This window comes from Artemia franciscana, unplaced genomic scaffold (genome assembly GCF_032884065.1).
Source record: "Artemia franciscana unplaced genomic scaffold, ASM3288406v1 PGA_scaffold_1180, whole genome shotgun sequence".
In the NCBI taxonomy this organism is placed as follows: domain Eukaryota; kingdom Metazoa; phylum Arthropoda; class Branchiopoda; order Anostraca; family Artemiidae; genus Artemia; species Artemia franciscana.
In genome coordinates, this window is record NW_027062618.1 from 948537 (window position 1) to 975159 (window position 26623).

The 26623-nt window shown below is 34.4% G+C and overlaps 1 protein-coding gene across 12 annotated transcripts in view; it reads left to right on the plus strand.

Annotated features, from left to right (window-relative positions):
• Positions 1–17017, plus strand: part of LOC136041229 (protein kinase C and casein kinase substrate in neurons protein 2-like) — a 119068-nt gene extending 102051 nt beyond the window's left edge. For 7 of the 12 annotated variants that reach the window (XM_065725806.1, XM_065725812.1, XM_065725816.1 and 4 more), the window contains 4 exons: positions 2186–2322; positions 4112–4192; positions 11419–11567; positions 13817–17017. In XM_065725806.1, the coding sequence (XP_065581878.1) occupies positions 2186–2322; positions 4112–4192; positions 11419–11567; positions 13817–13923 (474 nt within the window). In that variant the 3' untranslated portion in view covers positions 13924–17017. The remainder of the gene's footprint in view (positions 1–2185; positions 2323–4111; positions 4193–11418; positions 11568–13816) is intronic. The other 5 variants (XM_065725811.1, XM_065725814.1, XM_065725817.1 and 2 more) reach the window with 1 other exon arrangement.
• The last annotated feature ends 9606 nt before the right edge of the window (positions 17018–26623 follow it).

Below are 26623 nucleotides of genomic sequence, written 5' to 3' on the forward strand. Positions count from 1 at the left end.
AGGAGCAAACTTGTGCAGTAATTATTATATTGTATAAATAATTATTATTTATATAAATACGATATATATATGTATATAATATGCATAATAATAATAGTTATAATGCAAATAAATTTAAACACCGTCCATTTTCGAAAGGGTATTTAACGATCTATACAATGGTGAGTACTGAGTGAACAGATTTTATTTAAATATGTCATTGTTAGATATAGGTACTAAGAGTGGCCAGAAGGGGAACCGGGAAAGGGAACAGAAGGGGGGCTTTATGCTAAATAGAATATAATAAATATAATGCTCACATATTTAAACGCCGTCCAACTTTGAAAGGGTCTTTGACGATGAATAGCAAGGAGTGATCACGGAATTAATAAGTTCTGTTCAATATGACTTAATTAAATATAGGTACTAAAAGTGGCCAGAAGGAGAGCAAAACTAGAATGCTCGTCCATGCACTAACCACAGTTAGTATACAATACACATAATATAATAGATATAGTGCACATGAATTGCAACGCCATCCAATAAAAGGATTTTGAACGATCTACACAATGGGTGAGCACTGAGTAAACAAATTTTATTCAAATATGTCATATAAATACAATATATATATATATATATATATATATATATATATATATATATATATATATATATATGTATATATATATATATATATATATATATATATATATATATATATATATATATATATATATATATATATATATATATATTATAATGCAATAATACAATATTATTAATAATAATAATTATAATGCAAATAAATTTAAACGCCATCCAACTTCGAAAGGGTATTTAACGATCTATACAGTGGTGAGTGCTGAGTGAACAGATTGAAAAAAATGTACTAACCATAGATACATACAAGCATACATACATAGATACAAGCATACAATACACATAACAATAATAGATTTTATGCACATGAATTTCAATGCACTCCAATTTTTAAAGGATTTTGAACGATTTACACAATGAGTGAGCACTGAGTGAACAAATTTTATTCAAATATGGCATTGTTAAATGTAGGTAGTAAAATTGGTCAGAAGGGGAGAAAAGGTCGATTACTAGACCATGCTTTAAATAGAATTAGCATACAATACACATGCAAATAGTGAACTCAATTTACGTAAGGAATTAAGACATATAAATATTAAATAAAAATATAAAAGATTATTATTTATATGAGATTATTATTATTTATATAAGGTTATTTATGTAAGATATAAGCTCATTTATTTATAAGTACATAATTATTAATAAAATACTTATAAATACACTTATACATAAAATACAAGATAGAATTGAGGAGTGGAGAGTAATGAGCCTGAGTATCATGGAAAAATACAGAAACAAACAGATAACCGAAGTAACTATAACTGAGCATTACTATAATATGTTTACTTTTTTATGTAACAAGAATAACCAAAATTGGTAAATGAGATGATGTTATAAGCATTGACCACTGATGGGAAGGGTTGCAACCACGGTCAGTTCATAAAGTGCTACAATTGCCCAAATTTGAATGCTACACAGCAATTTTCAGTGCTACAGTCAAAAAATTGATTGTAATGATTCGAAAATAGTGCTAAAATAGGAATTGTGTGCTACATGTGGCAATCCTGAGCATGTGCCACACATGATGAAATACAGCTAAAATAGTATTATCGTGCTACAGGTGGCAACCCTGCTGATGGGACAATGCTCACTAAATACGAAACTGAAATATCATGGTGGATATCCTTGATGTAGAGCGCAACGAAAACAGAGATGCCAAAAGCCAAATTTCTAGGCTAAATATCGCACAAACTTAGCCATCCAAATCACACACAAATCAACCATTATTTACAGACATCGAATAACAGAAATGGCCATAAGGTATTTTATAATTGCACGACATCTTTTAGAGTACCGATCGATAGATAGAGGGGAGTACGTAAACCTCTAAAAAGTTTTTTTAGTTCTTGCTTTCTTGCTTTTATTCGAGGCGTTTCAGGTGAATTGAATGTGTATATGATATGATAATAATAATATAATAATTAAATGCAATAATAATAAAAACAATAAGTGGAATGATAATTTTATAGCTTACTGAATAATAAAAAAACGATGCATTATAATTAAATAACTTAAAAACTAAATAACTTATTCTATACTTTTTCAGGAACTGTCTTCATTCAATGACAAAAAGAAAGCAGTGAAAAAATCTTCCAACGCCAACAGTTTGAGACATAACGAAATTAATATCGGCAAAACGGAAGCAGCCTCTAAAATTAGCAGCGATATATCCTCGTCCCTAAGGTAATCTTCTTACTCCTGATTTTTCTTTCTTTCCTTTCTTTTTGTTATTATTATTATTTCGTTTTCTTCCATCTTCATATTTTGTTCTTCTTTCCGAATGCCCATCCTCAATAAAATACTGATCTGATTTTGCCGTTCAGAATGATTAATTTTACGATTGGTTTCTTTTAATTAGTTGCGGTGTATAATTTTCGTCGTATAATCTTCGTTTTTCCTTCTGGTTTCCCTTGTGACTTGAGAATTTAAGCTCACAATTTAGATTTTTTCTATATGGCTAAGAATTTGTGATAAAGCCTTCTATTTCGTTAGTCTTACCTAAATTCCAATTTCAAATATGTTGAGCTCCGGTGGTGGATATAGCCACTACTGGAATTTACCTGTCTTACTGTAGATGGGTTTAAAACTAGCCTATTCCGAATTTTAGTATTAGCTGGGTCATGGCGCTAACCCAATCTCATTGTGAGTAACCTTTCAAAAATTCTCTTGATTTTTTCATGAACTATAATTTTGTTTATGTTTATTTCGCATATGTAGTCTGTATAGATGTCTATAAACACCATCATCATATTGTAAAATAGATTTGAATAAATAAAAAAAAACATATTGATTCTACTTACCTATATCATTTTTGAAATTTCTCAAGTAATGACACTATTTAAAAGTAATCAAGCCTTGCTCAAAAACTTCGTTCTGAAGTTAAAATTATAAATAATGACAACCTCTTAATTCATATATATATTAAAACAATTCAGATACTGTAAAACGGATTGAACTGATTTGGCCTTGCAACTATATGAGAGTTTTCATATTTGCCCCTTCCCCTACTCCCCTCCGTCTCCCCTGCAACTTCTCTTCCACTGCCTGTTGAAGGTTACTGTCAGGGAGGCTTTTATTGCGACGTTTCTATAAACGATTTTACTCTTTTTCTTCACCAAACAAATATCTACTACTGAGCGAGAGCACGTGTTCATCATAGGAATCCCTGAAAAGGGATAGCATCAAATTTCTTCTTATTCAATTTCTATTTCTTATTTAGTAAATAATGGCTTAATGTCACTTAACATTTCACTTAAACGATAGATTTTCATCCAAGGGGTTGTTTCCCCTTTTAGAATATTTTTTAATTAAAAAAGTAATCAGTCTAAAAAATAACTGAAATTCAAAGGCGTTTGAAATTTAAAGGAAACACACACCTTTACGCATTCCAAGAGCAAAGTCATAGACAATGAGACTTAGCAATATTAAAATCAAGTGGTACTAATTTTGAATGTTAGCTTAATAACAATATTAAATAAGTGGTCGTCCTGTGGTGGCGCAGTGGGTTTGACCTTAGCTTGGTAATACGGGACCCAGAGATCGAATCATGCTGCAGTAATGCACTACAGGACCGACGCAGGGACCTTAGTAGTCAAGAAGCGTCGTTAATCTGATACAATACAATTAAATAAGTGGTCGCTTGTGAGATTAAATTGGAAACTTACTGTGTGTGTAGCAGAGGTGATAACCGTTGCCTCTTCCCCTACAGATCCCCCTCCCCTCCAACTTCTCTTCCTCTGTCTATTGACCGTTACTGTCAGGGAGGGTAATACGTGCCATGATTAAGCCCAGCTACTTAATTCGTTTGATAAGATAACAAACGGTCTATCAAACGAAGTGCTTCACTGTATAGACTTCCTGATGTTGACGATATACGGTTCTTTTTAAACTCAGCACAGTTTGTTACGATACCTCCTTATTTATTATCAATTCCGTCGAATTAAGTGAAGATTATATATTTATGTACATACAGGGTGCAGACACAAGATTTGAGAAACCCATTTGAGAATGATGACGATCTTGGCGAAGAAGTGATCTTGCGACGGAATCAACAGTAAAAGACTCACTTAGCACGTTTTAATATTTTCTATCTATATACTAACGTTGTAGGCCATACCTAAGAACTAAGGTGCTAAAGAGTCACAAAAACGGTTTTCGGAGAGGTAGTTTCCTCCCTGATCCTCCAAGAAAATTAATTTTAGATATTCTTAATCCTAAAAAATAGGAAGAAAAACGAAATTTCTCTAAGAGAAAAATTTGCAATCACTGTTATGTTCCATGTGAACAATATATAAATTTTACATGTCCAGTCCATTTTAGCCTAACTGTATTACAATTGTATTGTTTGTTCCCACTTTATCGCATTTTTTACAGAAACTAGTCTGATTTTAGTCAATAAGAGGCAAAGCACTGCAGATAGTACGAGTAATGCGAATTAAAATCTCACAACTAACTTTTTTTTTACTTTTTTTTCGGGGGGGGGGGATTTCGAACAAACACCAATCGAACATTCAGCATATGACCGATAAATAGTGGAAATTATCTCCGCTTTCTTGTTGCAAAATCAGTCTAATATATATTCTTTTTCGGCTTCAAGGTACGTCTCTTGTCCCGAAAGTTATTATGACGTTTATGATAATTATAAAGTCGTTACCTTAAGAAAACCTTGTATCTTGAATCCTTACATGTGATTTTGTAAGTTTTTTTTTTCCGCTCACTTGATCAATTTAAACAAAAATTTAGATGGAAGATTTTTTCTGTCAACTGTTAATGTGTACATTGGGTATCCTCCAGTCAAACCACCGTCTCTGGTATGGCCTTTTTGGTATCCTCTTTTATGGCCTTTACGGTATGCCCATCTAGTTTCTTAATAGCTGTCTCTTTTGAATTTACTGCATGAATTTTTTTGGTAGAAATGTAGCCACTGCATTATTGTTTGTTTTTTTTTCAACATGTACTGTTAAAATAACTTCTGGCAGAAAACGGTAAAGCGCATCTGAACTATTGCCACGTCGATTCCGGCATGTATATCTGATTGAAAGCGAATGTTTCTGAAGCCACTCTTTGAAGTCTATTCTAGAAAAGATTACAATTTAGACTTTGATTTTGGGCTTAGATTGAAGAATAGCATGAAACAAGGAATGGTGCTTACTGGGAAATAGATGCATGTGAATAAACTGCTTGTTATTTAGAAGAAATAAAAAGCAGTTTATTTCTGCTTGTTATTAAGCAGAAAGACGTCATATTGAATATGACGTCATGCATTAAAAGGAAAGCTTCTGTATATTGCAACGACGTCATTTTGAATATGACATCATATATAGATTTTATTTTTTTAACTTTTTTAATTTTTTTCTTTCTTTTTTTTAACTTTTATGTTTTCAATTTTTTAATTTTTGTTTTTAGTTTTTTTTTGTTTTTTTTAGTTAATTTTTTTATTCTTTCATTCATTTTTTAGATTTTTTCCTTTTTTATTTTTTATAAATTTTTCCTTTTTTTAATTTTTTGTCTTTTTTCTTTTTTTATTTGTTTTAGTTTTTATGGCACTTGGTATTAACCAAGTGACATATAGCAGTCGCCAATTCTGTCGGTCTGTCGGTCTGTCTGTCGGTCTGTCTGTCGGTCTGTCTGTCGGTCTGTCTGTCGGTCCCGGTTTTGCTACTTTAGGCACTTCCAGGTAAGCTAGGACGATGAAATTTGGCAAGCGTATCAGGGACCGGACCAGATTAAATTAGAAATAGTCGTTTTCCCGATTTGACCATCTGGGGGGGAGTGGGGGCCCGGTTAATTCGCAAAAAATAGAAAAAATGAAGTATTTTTAACTTATCAGCGGGTATTTGGATCTTAATGAAATTTGATGTTTGGAATGATATTGTGTCTTAGAGCTCTTATTTTTAATCCCGACCGGATCTGATGACATTGGGGGGAGTTGGAGGGGGAAAACCTAAAGTCCCGGTTTTGCTACTTTAGGCACTTCCAGGTAAGCTAGGACGATGAAATTTGGCAAGCGTATCAGGGACCGGACCAGATTAAATTAGAAATAGTCGTTTTCCCGATTTGACCATCTGGGGGGGGGGGGGAGAAGGGGCCGGTTAATTCGGAAAAATAGAAAAAATGAAGTATTTTTAACTTATGAGCGGGTGATTGGATCTTAATGAAATTTGATGTTTGGAATGATATTGTGTCTCAGAGCCCTTATTTTAAATCCCGACTGGGTCTGATGACATTGGGGGGAGTTGGAGGGGGGAAACCTAAAATCTTGGAAAACACTTAGAGTAGAGGGATCGGGATGAAACTTGATGGGAAAAATAAGTGCAAGTCCCAGATACATGATTGACATAATCGGAACTTATTTGCTCTCTTTGGGGTAGTTGGGAGGGGGGAAGTAAGTCTTAAAAATTAGAAAAATGAGGTATTTTCAACTTACGAACGGGTGATCGGATCTCAATGAAATTTGATGTTTAGAAGGATATCGTGTCTTAGAGCTCTTATTTTAAATCCCGACCGGATCTGGTGATGGGGGCGGGGAGTTGGGAGGGGGAAACCTAAAACTTGGAAAACACTTAGAGTGGAGGGATCGGGATGAAACATGGTGGGAAAAATAAACACAAGTCCTAGATAGATGATTGACATAAACGGAACGGATCCGCTCTCTTTTGGGTAGTTGGGGGGGGGGTTAATTCTGAAAAATTAGAAAAAATGAGGTATTTTTAACTTACGAATGGGTGATTGGATCTCCATGAAATTTGATTTTTAGAAGGATATCGTGGCTCAAAGCTCTTATTTTAAATCCTGACCGGATCTGGTGACATTGGGGGAAGTTTGGAGTGGGGAGACCTAAAATGATGGGAAACCCTTAGATTGGAAGGATTGGGATGAAACTTGGTTGGAAAAATAAGCAAAAGTCTTGCATACGTAATTTACATAATTGGAACGGATCCGCTCAATTGCGGGGGGGGGGGTAATTCTGAAAAATAAGAAAAATAACGTATTTTTAACTTACGAAGGAGTGATCGGATCTTCATGAAACTTCATATTTAGAAGGACCTCGTAACTCTGATATCTTATTTTAAATCTCAACCGGATCAAACGTAATTGGGGGGGGCAGTTGGGGGGACCGGAAATCTTAGAAAATACTTAAAGCGGTGAGATCAGGATGAAACTGGATGGGAAGAATAGAAACCTGTCTAAGATACGTGACTGACATAACTGGACCGGATCTGCTCTCTTTGGTGGAATTGGGAGGGGGGAGGTAATTTTGAAAATTGAGGTATTTGTAACTTACGAAAGGGTGACCAGATCTTAATGAAATTTGATATTTAGAAGGATCTTGTGCTATAAAGTTTAACTTTAGGTTCTGACCTTCTCACAAGTGCCAAATGAGCTCTTGGCTCTTGGCTCTTCCGACCTCGTCCAAATGAGCTCTTGGCTCTTCCGACCTCGTACCATATGAGCTCTCGGCTCTTCCGACCTCGTCACAAGTGCCATATGAGCTCTTAGCTCTTGTTTTTCTTATATTTTTTTGTTTTTTTTTCTCTTTTTTAGTTTTTCTAATAATAGACTAGCTTTTAGTTTTTAGTTTTTTTAGTTAATTTTTTTATTCTTTCATTCATTTTTTAGATTTTTTCCTTTTTTTATTTTTTATAGATTTTTCCTTTTTTTAATTTTTTCTCTCTTTTTTTATTTGTTTTAGTTTTTTTTCTTATATTTGTTTGTTTTTTTTTTCTCTTTTTTAGTTTTTCTAATAATAGACTAGCTGGGGTCCGTAAGCATTGTCGGGCCCCAGCTAGTCTATAGCTAGTCTTCCGGAATGTATATCTGATTGAAAGCGAATCTTTTTGAAGTCTATTCTAGAAAAGATTACAAGTTAGACTTAGATTTTGGGCTTAGATTGAAGAATAGCATGAAACAAGGAATGGTGCTTACTGGGAAATAGAAGCATGTGAATAAACTGCTTTTTATCTAGAAGAAACCTATATTTACTTTATATGCAGTGGCGTAATTTCGTCAAAATCCTTGGGGGGGGGGGGCAAAATTGGAGCCAATATTTCCAAATCAGGTGAAAAGGAAAGTGAAAACTGAAAAATGAGTCATTTAGTATTATAAAGGTGAAGATATCCTAAAAAACTGACCCGTTTCTATGGATCCTTGAATTATGCTTATCTTAGTTGGCAAGATTTCGAAGAAGCAAAGTTTCATCCAAACTATGGGTGAATATCTTTCTATCAGTCAGTGCCCATAACTGATGTCAACCTTCATATAAGCAATCTCTTTCGGTATATGCAGTTATTTTTTGTTTCGTTGTCTAAAAGTCTCATTGTTTTGGCTATTTACATAATCTGTTAATACCGAGTATTGGCTCCAAAAACCGATTACGGATTTTTGGTGTTAGTTCATAATCTAAATTGTGGACCCTCGATCCCGACTGGTAATATATTGTCAATGGAACAGGCCTCAAAACATTATTGCTACTTATTCATTACTATTCATTACATTTCATTACTATTCATTACTTATTCATTACTTATTCATTACAATTACTACTTATTCAGCATAATGTTTCATAGTAGTCTTGTCTGCTCCTTAAAGGTCTGAACACTTGGTTCAACTTAAGATTACATACTACGGCCGAACTTTTTTTTTTATATTTTTTCTTCCTGAACCTAATTTTTGTGACTGTTTTATAACTTTGACACATGTTTGCATGTTTTCTACAGTAAAGTAAAAAATTCTTAATGTGCAACCTGGCTACAATGTTATGTAGAAATTTTATGAATTTTTAATGAAAAACATACGAAACTTGCAATTCAAAAGAAAGCTTTCAAACAATAAATAATTTAACAGTGAACGTAAAGATTGTCGACGTCATTACAGATCGTTTAAATGTATAAACGATTTAAACAATTCCTTGTTGAGCACTTTTTTACGGCTACCCTTTTATGTCTTTTTTTTCTCAGGCTCAGTTTTATCTATTATTGGCTTTATTTTATATTGCATTGAAGCATTTTTGATTAATTCGTATACTTGGGCTTGAGTTTGTAATTCGTATAACTAATTACATAACATGTAAGTAGTTGGGCAATAGAAGTCAAGTGGGGCTTCTATGAATTATTTTTGTCCTTGACCCCTTCATAAAGAAGGTGTAATCGTTGAAACTTTGGAGAGGGCTAATTTGATTGGAATATGCAAGTTTTAGTACCCTATTTAAGAGTCAAAATTGATCGGATTAAAGTAAGATGTTGTTATTCACAAACAATATGTTTTGATATCTTTTACGTATTAGCATACATGACGTCATGACATCATGCTAACTAACTAAGCTAACTTTTTCGTATGCTAACCAATATTCTGTGTAGCGTAGATCGGGAGTGCAGTGCGTGGTTGAGGGCAAGTCAGCTGATGCCTCCAGTGTTCCTCCTGCCAGATTTATCCAGGTACACTTTTGTAGCTGGGTTGACACTGGCTGAGCTTATAGATTCCCCACCACAGACACCCGTTCCAAAAATAGTGGTAATAGAAATAACCAGCAACACCAGTAAATGAACCCATGTCCTTACAGACACAGGGTTGCGAGTCTAGTGCGGCTACTACTCGCCTAATACGGATCAATCATGCTAAATTCGTAGTAAAAATGTTGGTAGTAAAAATAATCAGCAACACCAGTACCTGAGCCATGTCCTTACAGACACAGGATTGCGAGTCTAGTGCGCCAACCACTCGGCCAATGTGGCTCAATCATGCTAAATTCGTGGTAAAAATGTTGGTAGTGAAAATAATCAGCAATACAAGTACCTGAATCCATGTCCCTACAAACACAGGATTGCGAGTCTAGTGCTCCAACCACTGGGCTAATACGTTTCGATCATGCTAAATTCGTAGTAAAAACAGTCGTAGTAAAAATAACCGGTACACCAGTACCTGAACCTATGTCCTTACAGACGTAAGATGGCGAGTCTAGCGCACCAACCAATCTGCTAATACGGCTCAATCTTGCTTAATTCATAGTAAAAATAGTGGTAGTAAAAATAATCAGCAACACCAGTACCTGAACCCATGTTCTTACAGACCCAGGACTGCAAGTCTATTGCGCCAATCACTCTGCTAATACGTTTCAATCATGCTAAATTCGTATTAAAAATGGTGGTAGTAAAGATAATCAGCAGCACCAGTACCTGAACCCATGTTCTTACAGACCCAGGACTGCAAGTCTGTTGCGCCAATCACTCGGCTAATACGTTTCAATCATGCTAAATTCGTATTAAAAATAGTGGTAGTAAAAATAATCAGCAACACCAGTGCCTGAACCCATGTTCTTACAGACCCAGGACTGCAAGTCTATTGCGCCAATCACTCGGCTAATACGTTTCAATCATGCTAAATTCGTATTAAAAATAGTGGTAGTAAAAATAATCAGCAACACCAGTACCTGAACCCATGTTCTTACAGACCCAGGACTGCAAGTCTTGCGCCAATCACTCGGCTAATACGTTTCAATCATGCTAAATTCGTATTAAAAATGTTGGTAGTAAAAATAATCAGCAACACCAGTACCTGAACCCATGTTCTTACAGACCCAGGACTGCAAGTCTATTGCGCCAATCACTCGGCCAATACGTTTCAATCATGCTAAATTCGTATTAAAAATGGTGGTAGTAAAAATAATCAGCAACACCAGTACCTGAGCCATGTCCTTACAGACACAGGATTGCGAGTCTAGTGCGCCAGCCACTCGGCAAATACGGCTCAATCATGCTAAATTCGTTGTAAAAATAGTGGTAGTGAAAATAATCAGCAACACCGGTTCCTGAACCTATGTCCTTACAGACACAGGATTTTAAGTCTAGCGCAAACGACTTGGCTAATACGGTTCATTCACACTAAATTCGTAGTAAAAATAGTGGTAGTAAAAATAATCAACAACACCAGTAACTGAACCCATGCTCTTATTGACACAGGATTGCGAGTCTAGAGCGCCAACCACTCGGCTCTTACGACTCAATCATGCTAAATTCGTAGTAAAAATAGTGGCTCGCTCTTTATAGGGCCTGGAGTTATATCACCAAAATATTAATTAACAATTAACTAAACCATTTAACTTTTCATGGCAGAACACTAATATGACATCAAACTACAGTCAAAGCCTATTAAGACTAAGAAAAGGAAATATATAAAATGGCATTAACATTTTTTGAAAATAATACAGTGAGGCTATTATAATTTTTCTATGGCACGTCCAGAATAGGTTCAAAACACTGTATTTTTTTTTTTTTTTTTTCAAAGCAACGGGAAGAAAGAGGAAGCTCCATTTGACGAAGAATCTGAGGATTGGGACCCTGACCTATTGGTGGACAATGGTGAGCCTGGTGTTCCAGTTCGAGCACTTTACGACTACGAAGGGGCAGAATTCGATGAATTAAGTTTCAAAAGAGGTTAGTCCAGATTATTTTTATCTAAATATGAACGCTATGACTTCTTTTCGTGACCCAGTAATAAGTGTAAGTTCTTTTTTTTATGAAATCTAATCATGTTGTCAAATTATTTAATATTTTTTTTGGTCATATTCTCTAATTAAGGTAACAATTCTAATTTTAAGATGTAAGCCTTGATATATGAGCTTGTTGTTCCCCGTCTGGGTGTTTATGGTCAAATGGGGAATGAGTTCGAAGCAATTTTTGAAAAAGATCTACCGTTTGTGTTCTTTTTATAGCAATACGACAATTTATGTGTGGAAGTTTGCTCTTTTTTTATTTTTAAGGAATTTCATTAATTTTAACGAGGGGCCATAAAAGGAACATATGTAGCCATAAAAAGAAAGTATTCAGCTTTAGGCTCTTATTGTCATATTTTTGTATTCGTCCTCAATTGAGTAATCCTGAGAGTGCAGTTACTCTGAAGTAATTTTGAGAAATAATCATCCTTCCAATGGCGAGCTATCTCTACTTGCACCACTGTTAGTCAAGCCAATACAGCAAACACGAAGAAGCATTGGATTACAAAGAGGAACACTGAGGCACCCCGTAATTTTGAGAAATAATCATCCTTCCAATGGCGAGCTATCTCTACTTGCACCACTGTTAGTCAAGCCAATACAGCAAACACGAAGAAGCATTGGATTACAAAGAGGAACACTGAGGCACCCCGTAATTTTGAGAAATAATCATCCTTCCAATGGCGAGCTATCTCTACTTGCACCACTGTTAGTCAAGCCAATACAGCAAACACGAAGAAGCATTGGATTACAAAGAGGAACACTGAGGCACCCCGTAATTTTGAGAAATAATCATCCTTCCAATGGCGAGCTATCTCTACTTGCACCACTGTTAGTCAAGCCAATACAGCAAACACGAAGAAGCATTGGATTACAAAGAGGAACACTGAGGCACCCCGTAATTTTGAGAAATAATCATCCTTCCAATGGCGAGCTATCTCTACTTGCACCACTGTTAGTCAAGCCAATACAGCAAACACGAAGAAGCATTGGATTACAAAGAGGAACACTGAGGCACCCCGTAATTTTGAGAAATAACCTCCTATAATCACTTGGGTTGACTCTGGCTGAGCTTACAGAGTCGCGCCACTGACCCCCTTTCCAAGTAAAAAAAACCGCCACACCAGGGGTCGAACCCCCAATCTACGGATAATGGATTCTAAATCCAGCGTGCCAACCGCTCGGCTGTTTTTAAACTGATCTTATTTTGAAAATTATGCTTTCTATCTGCATTTGCCGCATTCGAGGTATTTTGCGTTAGAAAAAAAAAAGAGTGAAACCAGATAAAAAGAAAATATGGAATTAAGAATCTAGGTTGGTTTTTAGTCGTTTTTTAAGTGAATGAAAATCACCCTCGTTTCTTGGTATCTCAACTATTTTCGTTTTTTTTTCCAAGACCATACTGCCTTTTCTATGACGAAACAAATAAGAGTTCCAAATAGGGATATGTCCTTTAATTAGACAGGGAAAAAAAACTTTATACGAAAGCTCTAGACATTTCGATGACGTAGGCAGTCATCATCATCAGCAGAGTAACAAAAGTATTAATAATAAAACAAAATATATTTATGCTGAACAAAATATTTTCATTTTTAATAGAAGAAAAGAAGATTGTATCACCTTTATTAAAAATTCAATACAGTATTAAAGAATTTAAGATAGTTAATGAACCCTCTTAAGTAAATGGACCGGAAAATTGCTGTGACCTGGAAGTTATTATTTTGTTCAGTATAAATATAGATTGTTTTAATTTTAGTATTTTAGTTACTCTATTGATGATGTCATCGAAAATATCAAGAGCTTTTGTATATATTTGTTTCACTGTCTAATACAAGGATCTATCCCTATTTGGAACTCTTATTTGTTTCGCTAATTATTTTTATAGTGCTTGTTTTTTTTGTTTGTTTTTTTTAGCGCCATGGATAGCCAGCGTAGTCTTAAAAAATATTTACATCAAGCTTAGGGGAAGCGGTGGACGAATGTTGTTTAAAATTTAATTGAATAAAAATCACCCTCGTTTCTTGGTTTCTTAATTATTCGTATATTGTTTTTCTTTTTACTAAACGTCATGAATACCCAGTTGTGGTCTTAGAACATATTTACGTTGGTAATAGAAAAGCTTGGAGGCCTCAAATCTATATTCAATGAAATCCAAAGAATCATCATTTTTTTTTTTCTTGTTTTTTTAAGGGGAAGTATTCGAAAAACTCGAAGACGAAGATGAACAAGGCTGGTGCAAAGGAAGAAAAGATGGAAGAGTGGGCTTATATCCTGCCAATTACGTCGAACCTGTGTAAACCGGAATAGCTGTTGAAGAAAACAGTATAAATACCTAGCAATTTTTTTCTTCTTTAAATTACTAATAGCTTATTTGAACTTTTTATTCGAGTCATTAAGTAGATTACGAGTGAATTGTTGACTTTGTATTGAATACCCGTTAAAATTTATCAGTGAATAATAAGCCAACAAATTCATATTATATGTTTGTGAAATCATTGCTCAGTGGATAGCCTTCTGTGAAAAGTTTTAGTATATTAACACTGACACAAGTGATGTTATCAATAAGAATTGTTTGTGTTCCCTACCTTGGTTTTTGCTTGTAAATTTAGAAATGAACTACAGGACAAGGTATGCAATTTAGGTAGTTCTCTAATGAGCCGCTCTCATGCTAGTGTTTACGTTTCATTTTTACTTTAAAATTTCCGCTTTCCTGAAAATTTTAGATTTAGATTTGTAGATTTATTCAGCCAAATTGGCCGTTGACAACCCTGCTTTTGTTCCCGTTTAAGAAGTTTGAGCCCTCGAATAGAATCCTTAAAACCGTGGCCAACTAAAATGAAAATGCAACATATTTATTTGCTGTGGTCCCAGTTGGCAGTAATGCCATATATTTTTACCGATCCCTTATAATTGATTGATTCAAAGAAACTAAAAAATAGGTCAATTGCTTCAAAAATTTAAGAAATTACCGAACAAATTGTCTAAATGTTGTTTGCTTTTGTGCGAAAGTCCTAATCTTTATATTATGTGTATAAAAAGAAAGTGAAAAAATGTTATACACGAGCAAATCATCTAAAAGGTCGATGGAATACTCATGCGTGATTGGTTACAATTCAAGTTGTGAGAGATAAAACTCGTACCTAAGTATTAACCAATCAATCAAGTATTAAGTAATTAAAAAGTAATGACACTTCTTAGTTTGCCTTTAATTTCATATATTTACAGTTGTATCATGTATATACAGTCCGTCTGTCCTTATAGTTGCTCTTAAAACTAAAATCAAAGAGTATATTTAGCTTGAAGGAGTGGATGCTGGCGCTAGTGTTAACAAAAAAATAACTATCAACGCCATCTAACATCTAGCGACTCTTGACATTTTTTAAAGCTTAATAATCATTTTTCTGTCAACGAACCGAGATCAGACAGTTATTACTACCCTAATTTTACCTATTACACTAAAGAAATGCCCAGTTTCGCCAAACAGTGATGACGGTGAAAGTGTTTTTGTCGACACTAGGTTTATTTTAAGCTAAGACTTAACACGTGCAAATTCTTTTAATGCCCTCAGTAGTAACCAGCAACAATCAAATCTCCCAAAAGGTCAACGAAATTCTCACGCTTGATTTATTACGATTCAATTTGTATTGGTTACAATAATTCAACTGGGGCCTGAATTTTAATCAATTCCAGTAAGACGCATATTTTTTCTGCCCGTCTTTACTTTTTTTGGCTGAAATTCAAGCCCCAGTTAAAGCTCCTTAATTTACAACTTAAAATGTGGTTTCGCAATTAATCACATATGTGAGAGATGTTTAAGCGTATTTTATTCTTCAGTTTTTATTTTAAGCTAAGGCCATACATGCAAGAAGTACTATGCTGTGTTCTATCAGGCTGAAAGGGAAATAATTCATTTGATTTAAAAGAATTAGGAGCTTATTTGTGGTGAAAATATTCAAAATGTCGGAACGTGTTATCCAAGAGTGAGTTTTTCATAATAACATATACTTCGCAGAATAGCTAAAGTTTATATTTATCTGTTTTGTATCATGGAAATTTTCTGATTGTGCGGTATTACTATTATCGTTGGCAATGTGGTCATTTGCAACGATTTTTACTGTTGTATGTTCGTAAACTAGACACCAATCCTCAACAAAAGTTTTTCAATTAAAGTCTTTTATGGACGAAATTACGGGCAAATCTTAGCTTTCGTCAATTCTCAAATCACTTTAATCAAGTATTTGAACAAGATTTACAATATATACTGTAAGGGAAAGGAAATTTTTGGCCTCAAGTTAGAAAACCTTCATTGTATAGGAATCAGTTATTCTTTATTGTGAATAATCTGAAAAAAAAAAGAATGGCTAATATTCGAAAATATGGTGAAAATAGTGTTACAAATAGCCAAATATGTGAAGATTAATTAATTTTGGCTCTATTGGATGAATGGATGAAAATTGATTGGATCGATTGGATGAAAAGCTGAAATAACTCGATTTCATGAGGAATTAAAAAAAGTCTAAGGAAATATTCGATAGGAGATTTTTAGCCTAAACAGAAGTTGTAAAGAATTACTTGGACTTTTGGAAATTCTTGGAAGAATTTGAAACCGTGTCTTTTGGCAATGATATTTTAATCAAGTTGTGTAAGGTCCTTCGTAGTCGTTGTAATAAATATCCTAACTATTTGACACGTTTGAGGATTTGGCCTGTGCCAAATCATATATAATACATTTATAAGGGACCATGCCTCCATCTTCTACCTAACTAATGGTCAATCCTGAATTTTTATTGGAAATTGCCTCAATGCTAGGATGAATAAGGGAAATAGAACCGTGTTGTATTTAGCGTTATTGGTGCTTTTTGTCTTTTAATGTTATTCCCAAAAAAATGAAGAATCTTTATTGCCGTTATTTACTAATCCAAACAAACCATTACATCTCTCTCGGTTAGTAATTTTGGATCTTTTCTGAACGAGGCATGACTCTCCTATTCAGGAATTAAGCAAAAAATCAGAATCCTAAGCAATACGTAAACAAAATTTAGACTATTTGGAAATATTTTTGAACGAGAAGAATGTTTTCATAAACAATTCCTATGGAAACCGTCATGGTCATATAAAGGGAGATGTTTGACCTCCCCCCCCCACCCCAAAAATATTTGTTCGGCTCTTGAATTGGTTGTAAAATGCAGATAAAAAGACTTTCTCAAAAAAAAAAAAAATCTGCAGCTCGTAAGTCTTAAAAGTACATATAAGATAATCTTAACCCCATACCCCACCGACAAAATAGTACTTTTTACCCAAAATTAAAAATATCTTTAAGACATAGAAATTGGTTATGTTGATTATGACTGACCTAAACTGGGAGTGGATACTTTAAAAGAATGCGGAGAATACTGTTGAAAGAAAGGTTGAACCCCATAGACAGGTTTAATTTAGATGGTCCAAAATGGGAGGATTTATGGACTCAATTTTGTCTTTGCTGACTCAAAATAATTATGGCGGTAGACTGTTATTAGTTGTATGCGAACAGACCATTTAACTTTTGAACTAAAGTTGCAATCGATGAAATATCGTAAGGGAGAAGAGATCTCAGAGTCAAAATTATAATAATTTACTGTGAAGGTGGATATTCTTTTTATATCATTCATGTAATGTGATTTAAAGAAGTCATTGGTCAATGCATTGAAAAGAATGAATTTACTATTATCCATGATTATAGTAAATTATTCCGAGTTAAAATTTTGACTCCGATGTCTGTTTCTTCCTTGTGATGTTCTGCGATTCGCTTTAACACTTAAAATTCTTATTACTCTTAGGTGTTAGAAAAGAGAGTGCTAGGTGTTAGAAACAATCTTAGGTGTTAGAAAAGAGGCCCGATACCCGCTCTTTAGAAGATGAGGAACTTTCGATTAATTCTCTACTTGGCTGATATTTTCAAGAGGAATGATAAATCGTTGTGAAATTGAATTAGAAAGCACTTTGAAAATTCCAACTAACATTGGATTTTCATTTAATGGAATGTTATTGAAATAAATTTAGTCGCTTCCAAAGAATTGCAACATTTGTGAATTACATGTAGTCTAATTCTATTTTCAAATTTCAAACAGAACGAAATATGGCTCTTCTTGTATATTAATATAAATTTCAAACTAATTCGCGAATATATGGAAAAGTATAATTTCCATTTATATGCATTTGATATATCTATATTATACCTGTTCTTCCGAAATGTTTCGTACCGAGAGTGAGATTTTCGCTATAAATATATTTAAAAAAAAGCCTTTTTCAATATTTGGTGGAAAAAAGTGCACTTCAGTCGATTTTATATTAATATATATATATATATATATATATATATATATATATATATATATATATATATATATATATATATATATATATATATATATATATTTATATATATATATATATATATATATATATATATATATATATATATATATATATATATATATATATATATATATATATATATATATATATATATATATATATATATATATATATATCGATTATTTCAGTCATCTTGACGTCAGATGAACGTCGCTGAAAATTGTAAAGGAGGAATACGAAGATTTCTTTGTGATAAGCTTATTTTATTTGTACTGTTAATAATGTTAAACCTCCAATGTTAATAATTGAGATAGTGATATAGTATGATTTTAATGAAGTGAAATGAGGTTTTAGCTATCTTTTTGTTGATTAAAAATGATGCAAATAAATTTTTCCAGTAAATAAAAAATGATACAATATAAACCATTATTATACATTCAGGTTGACACCTTGCATCTCTTTTGGTATAAAATAAATCTTACTTACAGCGATAATGAAGAAAATATTACGCTTATCAACCTGTCAGCTTTCATGAAAGACAAAAAGAGGAAAGGGATATATTAGATTTTATTTGTATATCCCCTTTAATTGTTAAATATTAATTCCACGCTTTCTATTTTGTCCTAAGTATGTACTTTCTAATTACCTATTCTATCTGTTCTAGAATTCGACTATGGTAATTCGAAATGCCTTACGTGATATTTACTGGTCAACAAACAGTTGAGTTTTATCCCTAAAGAAAAGGCTATATTGATAGGCTCAGTCCCTTTTCTCCAACCTTATTTGGAGAAACAAGTCCCTTGTTTGGAGAAAAACATAGAAAGTACGTTGCAACTTTTTTGTTTTTCCGAACTTTTCATGTTCACTTTTCTCATTCACCAAAGTAGTTCATAATTTCCTCTTTCATATCTTAGATGATTAGGTAAACTCCATTTTACGAACTGTCTAAATATCTAAAAAAAATCAAATTTTTGCTCTCCTACACAATTCATATTGCGTAACATGCCTCTAATGCTGCTACGTACAACTCATTGTAACACCAAGATGTCTGAGGTTAATACATCTATGTACGCTCCTCCTTACCTCATTCCCTTAAGAACCACACTCTTTACCACCTCCTAAGGTCGTATCCAGGGAGGAATATCTGGGTTTGATCCCTCTCCACGAAATTTTTGTTCGACTCGTAAAAACGAAACAAAATACCTTTAAAAAAAAATTTCATACGTTTTTCAAGATTCTTAGAAAAATTGCCGTAGCAATGAATGTAAAAACAAAATATATACTAGAATTATTGACAACTGTGAGTTATTCCACCAAACCTAGGTTTGGGGGGGGGGGGAGATGTGTAGTATAACCTTGGATTATTGTAATCAAAAGTGACCACAGTAGAGTGATGCCCCATGATTCTGAGGAATATTGCTTATTTCTATGGGTTTTTTTTATTGTTAGGTCTTGATAGCATTCTCGTATTGGGCTTTATGATACTAGTGATAATGCCGAGGCGAGAATTTTGAGTGAATCGTGTTTCTTAAGAAGTGTTGTTTGTTGAATTTGTTTTCCTGAGATTAAAAAGTATTCTGTTGGTTTATTTGTTAGTTTAAAACAGAATGCAGTGGAAGATTGAATAAACTAAAAGAGGGTACTTGTGTGATATACGCCCTACCTAATGTTCTTCTAGCATGTTTCTATGACGGTCAATCATAATGAAATATACAAAAGTAAGATAAAGATATAATACTTTAGAAAGAAATTTGGGCTATATACTTGCACATTTGGGGGGGGGGGGTAAAGTATAGTGGGTCTGAATGCCTAATGTATTAGGTACAATTATTCTGCATACTATGTAGTCAGAATTTTTTTTCTAACTTCACTGTCCAAATACTTTAACCCCTCCCCCCACCAATGTGCAAATATATAGCCCAAATTATATATTTTCCATCTATTCTGTCACTTCTCTTTGTCTTGTCTCACGCTAAGCTGAAAGAAACTAACAAAAAAAAAACGGTTCTATAATGCGGCAATGAATGAATGACTTGAGCGGTAGGGCGTATATCATACAAGTACCGAAAAGAGTTTCCCTATGGATACCGTGCAACACCAAGGAATGCCAGTCTTAGTGGTTGATCACTGTTTTTTTTTCTGTTGTTCCTTTTTTTCACTGTCTAGAAGGGAATTGCCTTGAGTGTCTAATCTGTACAGGGGATTTTCTTACGATAAATTATTAACCACTAACGTATTTTACATGAGTTTTTTCTGTTAGTTTTCATAACGTAGTATTAAGTAAATTTAAATAAAAGGGCCAAGGGTTCGTTCCCGGCTGCTGCTAGGCTTAGCTTCAGACGTGCCACTTGGCCCTATAAAAAAGACCTAGGGTCAATGGTCTATAGGCTGTGTAGAGTCCATTTTTTAATGATTTTAATCCTAAGTCACTTTTACTATTGCCTGATTAAACATTTAAAAAAATTGATACCTACAAGTAATTAAATAATAAAAAAAAAAAATTCAACTGAAAGTAAGGAGCAACATTAAAACGAATAGAAATTATTATGTATATGAGGGGGGTTCGCCCCCTAAGCAATACCTTGCGCTTGACGCTAAAGTTCGAATTTTGTTCCAATTCTCTAAGAATAACCCCTGAATCACAAAGGTCGTTTAATTAGTATAAATAGCTCTTTTAAGAATATTTAAAAAAAACTAGCGTTAAGAGCAAGATAAGATCGTTTTTTAGAGTTTCGGTTATTATTGAGCCGGGTTGCTCCTTACTTACACTACGTTACAACGAACTGTTTGATAAATAAAAAAGCAAGTTTTTTCAACTGAAAGCAAGGAGCAACATTAAAACTTAAAACGAACATAAATTATGGCGTGTATGAAGGGGGGTCACCCACTCCTCAATACCTCGTTCTTTATGCTAAACTTTGATTCTTTATTTCATTTATTTAAGGATGACTCCTGAATCACAAATAAGCATCAGGACTGCTACTGTTTTTCAGATAAAAACAGAAACGGAAAAAATAGATGAAAAAAAGAACAGAAGCAGTTTGGTCAAAAACTGTTTTTTCGTTTATTTTCCTCTTTTTTTAAGATGTTGCAACCAGTCTTCTATACTGGGCGAGTTATATGCTATAATTTCCAAACTTGCATAAAGAAACCACCTTGAAACGATCCCAAATCCACTAATCCATCTTATTTTTAATCAAAGCGCATAGAATACGACCCCGACTGCACAGGCGATTCTAGAACCTATTAAAGGACCTGGGCATAGGACTATTTCGTTCTTGTATTTCTTTGAAATATAAAGCACAGCAGCTTTGAATAAAATGGAAAACAAACTAAAGTTCAAACTTATGAACTTGTCACGTAGAAACATTCTTGTTTCGAGTGTTCCATTAGTTGTTCTTACACATTGGATTGCTTGCACTGAATCCATGCTAAAATACGAATTTCTTTGGTTTTTTGGGGTGGGGACTGTATACCTCGGGTTAGGGGTTTTCCACCATGGCGATTTCAACGGTGTACTTTTTATTTCGATCCACTGAAATTTCGAGAGGTTTTGGGTTCTTTTTTGGCACTTAGCATTTACCAAGTGACATATAGCGATCGCAATTTCTCTCGGTCTGTCTGTCCCGGTTTTGATAGTTTGGCCACTTCCAGATAAGCTAGGACAAGGAAATTTGGCAGGCATATCAGGAACCAGACCAGATAAAATTAGGAATAGTCGGTTCCCCGATTCGACCATCTGGGGGGGGGGGGCGCAGTGGAGGGGCGGTTAATTCGGAAAAATTAGAAAAAATGGAGTATTTTTAACTTACGAACGGGTGATCGGATCTAATGAAATTTGATATTTAGAAGGATATCGTGTCTCAGAGCTCTTATTTTGAATCCCGACGGGATCCAGTGACATTGGGGGGAGTTGGAGGAGGAAACCTGAAATCTTGGAAAACACTTGGAGTGGAGGGATCGGGATGGAACTTGGTGTGAAAAGTAAGCACAATACCTAGACACGTGATTGATATAATTGGAACGGATCAGCTCTCTTTAGGGGAGTTGGGGGATGGTTAATTCTTAAAAATTAGAAAAATGAGGTATTTTTAACTTACGAAAGAGTTATCGGATCTTAATGAAATTTGGGATCTTGTAACTCAGATCTCTTATTTTAATTCCCGACCGGATCCAGTGTCATTGGGGGGAGTTGGGGGAACCGGAAATCTTGGAAAACGCTTAGAGTGGAGAGATCAGGATAAAACTTTGTGGGAAAAATAAGCACAAGTCCTGGATACGTGATTGACGTAACCAAAACGGATCCGCTTTCTTTGATGGAGTTGGGGGGGGGGGGTTAATTCGAAAATATTGGAAAAATGAGGCATTTACGAACGAATTATCAGATCTTAATGAAATTTGATATGTAAAAGGATGGTGTGCTTCAGAGCTCTTAGTTTAAACCCCGACCAGATCCGGTGACACTGGGGAACGATATGAGGGGGAAACCGGAAGTCTTGGAAAACGTAAAAAATGTGAAGTATCCTTATCTTACGAATGGGTGATTGGATCTTAATGAAACTTGATATATAGAAAGATCTTATGTCTCAGATGCTCTATTTTCAATTGGAATTGGATCCGGGGGTGGAGGGGAAAAACAGAAATCTTGGAAAACGCTTAGAGTGGAGAGATCGGGATGAAACATGATGGGAAGAATAAGCACAAGTTCGAGATACGTGATTGACATAACTGGACCGGATCCGCTCTCTTTGGGGGAGATTTCCAGGGCTTTGGCGAGTTCGGTGCCTCTGGACGGGCTAGGACGATGAAAATTGGTAGGCGTGTCAGGACCTGCACAAATTGCCTTGATAACAGTTGTTTCCCCGATTCGACCATCTGGGAGGCTGGAGGGAGAGGAAAAATTGAAAAAAATGAGGTTATTTTTAACTTACGAATGGTTGATCGGATCTGAATGAAATTTAATATTTAGAAGGACCTCGTGTCCCAGAGATCTTATTTTAAATCCCGACCGTATCCGGTGATATTGGGGGGACTGGGAGGGGGGACGTGAAATCTTGGAAAACACTTCGGGATGAAACTTAGTGGGGAGAATAAGCACAAGTCTTAAATACGTGATTGATATCAGTGGACTGAATCTCTTTGGGGGAGTTGGGGGGGGGTGTTAATCCGGAAAAATTAAGGTATTTTTAACTTACGAACGTTTGACCGGATCTTAGTTAAGTTTGATATTTAGAAGGACCTCACGTCTCAGAGCTCTAATTTTAAATCCCGACCACATCCGGTGAAATTGGGGAGAGCTGGAGGGAAAACCAGAAATCTTGGAAAACGCATAGAGTGGAAAGATCAGGATGAAACTTGGTGAGTAGAATAAGCAAACGTCGTAGATACGTGATTGACATAACCAGACTGGATACACTCTCTTTGGGGGAGTTAGGGGGGTCCAGTGCTTTGGTGATTTCGGTGCTTCTGGAGGTGCTAGGACGATGAAAATTGGTAGGCGTGTCAGGGACCTGCACAAATTGACTTGATAAAGTCGTTTTCCCGAATTCAACCATTTAGGATGCTGAAGGGAGAGGAAAAATTTGAAAAAATTAGGTATTTTTAACTTACGAATGGGTGATCGAATCTTAATGATTTTGATATTTAGAAGGACCTCGTGTCTCAGAGCTCTTTTTTTAAATCCCAACCGGCATGAAGCCTCTGATTTTCGTTTTAAATCAATCTATTGATTCTTAGAATTTTGCTAGAGCTCATGCCACATGAGCTCTTGGCTCTTCCGACCTTTTCACAAGTGCCATATGAGCTCTTAGCTCTTGTTTTCGAAAATAAGGGAAATATGCTTGTGCGCTAAGATTTTAACATTGAAGTTTAATCGAGTTAATAAATAACATTGCTGAATCAGCATCAAATACTTTTTTACGTAGAATGCACTTTCTAAAAACACATTCTTTTTCAGTTACTATTGGCCGAGATTTGCTCTTTAATAGGTTGCAGCTACTGATGCATCCACAGTGTCTAAAATATATTTAATGCGAACGCTAATAAATCCCTAGAGCCACCTTTTCTACTGACTTGTACTATAAAGCCCTTTCCACTTCTTTGCAAACTGCCCAACCTTACTCTTCGGGCTGTTTTGGACCAGCTTTAAAGTTAATATTGAGCTACAGGTTCTCAATCTTCGGAGGATGTTTTGCAATTAAACTAGAGCTTTTTCTTAGTTCAAAAAGTATTAGTTACAAGAGCTAGCCAATTGAAATAAAACTATGTCTCTAGTGCTGCCTCCACAGTCAAATGTAGTTTCAGCCCATTCATCACATGCACTTTCTTCATCCAACTTGTTTGGGTTATCCATATCAGACGCGGTATTAGCAATATACTCATCTATGACATTGAGTAGATCATCCTCGTCTGCATCAATCTCTTCTTCTCTACTTGAGTCTTCTTCCAGTTCCTCATCATTGTCATCAGCTTCACATTGCTGCATAACTTTCAAATTGCTACCACAGCTCTCCCAACGCAGGGACCTTGGTAGTCAAGAAGTGTAGCTAAACCGATTACTAATACTACTCAAACTCAAACATCTCAATACTACTCAACATCCAACTTGTTTGGGTTATCCATATCAGACGCGGTATTAGCAATATACTCATCTATGACATTGGGTAGATCATCCTCGTCTGCATCAATCTCTTCTTCTCTACTTGAGTCTTCTTCCAGTTCCTCATCATTTTCATCAGCTTCACATTGCTGCAAACCTTTCAAATTGCTGCCACAGCTCTCCCAACGCAGGGACCTTGGTAGTCAAGAAGTGTATTTAAACCGATTACAAATACTACTCAAACTTACAGATTAGGTCAGCCACTTTCCTGCCGTTAGATAAGGTTTCTTTACTGTAATTTCGAAAAACAATTTACGGGAATTTCAAAAAACAGCCCGATACCCCTAAAAAATTGAAAAGTGCACCATTAGAATCGCCATGGTCAAAAACCTTCTTCAGGAGACTTACTATACCGTGGCTACAATAAAGACGAGAAAAACAATGGTTCTTGACTATAGTTTCGAAAGAAAATTTACGAGAATTTCAAATAGCAGCCTGATACCCCTAAAAAATTGAAAAAAATTGCACCATTGTAATCGCCATGTTCAAAAACCTTATACAGGAGACTTACTATCCCCTGGCTACAATAACGAGGAGAAAAACAAAGGTTTTTTACTATAATTTTGAAAGAAAATTTGTGGATATGATGATCTTCAAATTATAATGAATAAAGGGGCTAATTTCCGTCTTTCTCATCATCTGAAACCATCGAGTGTTCTTGATGGCTTGAAAAATGATTTTGATTTATTTATTGATAAGTGGTGTAAGAAAGAGAATAAAAATAAAGAGAGTTTTCAAAGTTGGAAGAATTTAATTATCAATAGAATAAGAAATAAAATATATTCTAACTTAAAAAATAGTAACACTAAATTATTATTTTATAATGCGAAGATTAAACAAGCAATTGCTAATCTAAAGAATGAATTTGTAATTGTGCCAGTGGATAAAGCTAATAATAATTTTACCATAATTTGTCAGAAGCTGTATTGTGATATCTTAAAAAGGGAGTTATGCACAAATAATGTTTACGAAAAGGTAAATATAGAGGATGAGAATTTAATTGAAAAGACTGAAGAAATACTTTTTAAAAATTTTAATATTAAAATAAATGACAATGATAAAAAGTTCCCTTTCCTATATTGGACTGTAAAATTTCATAAGAATCCCCCTAAACCACGGTTTTTATTGCTGGAGCAGCTAAATGTCCAACTCGCATTGCTGCTACTGACCTCTCTTTAATTTTAAAGGAAATTGTAAATAAACTTAAAACCTATTGTTCTGGTATTAAAAAATTTTCGAATTTTAATCCATATTGGAGTGTTAATAATTCACTGCAGGTGATAGATTCTTTAACAATGGTTTCAGCTAAAAGAATTGAGTCTTTCGATTTTGCGACAATGTATACTAATTTATCACTTAATGTAGTGTTTGATAATTTAAAAACTGTTATCAAGAAATCTTTCCTCTTATCTAGTAAAAGGTTCTTAAAAATAGACACTTATAATAAAAAAGCTATATGGACAAATTGCTTTAATACTACAGTTAACTTGAGATGTTACAGCTTGGATATGATTTTTGAGCTATTAGAATTTGTTTTATACAATACTTATATAAGATTTGGTGGTGATTTGTACAAGCAAATTATGGGAATTCCCATGGGGGGGGGACGCCAGCCCATTTATAGCTGACTTGTTTTTAAGTCAACTAGAATATAAATATATGATGGATAAGAATAATCCATTTAATTTAAAACGTGTTTTGTCAAATACTAAAAGATATTTAGATGATATTTTGGTCTTAAATTGTAAGGATTTCATTGATATTTCTAAAAATATATATCCATCAGAGCTTATTCTTGAACCTAGTCATGGTGCTGGTCATGAAGATCATTTCTTAGATTTAAATATTAATATTTGTGATAATAATAAATTAAGTTTTAAAATGTATAATAAAACGGATGATTTTGATTTTGAACTGATTAGTTTCCCATTCCCTGAAAGTAATATACACTCAAATATCACATATTCAGCATTTTTCTCACAGTT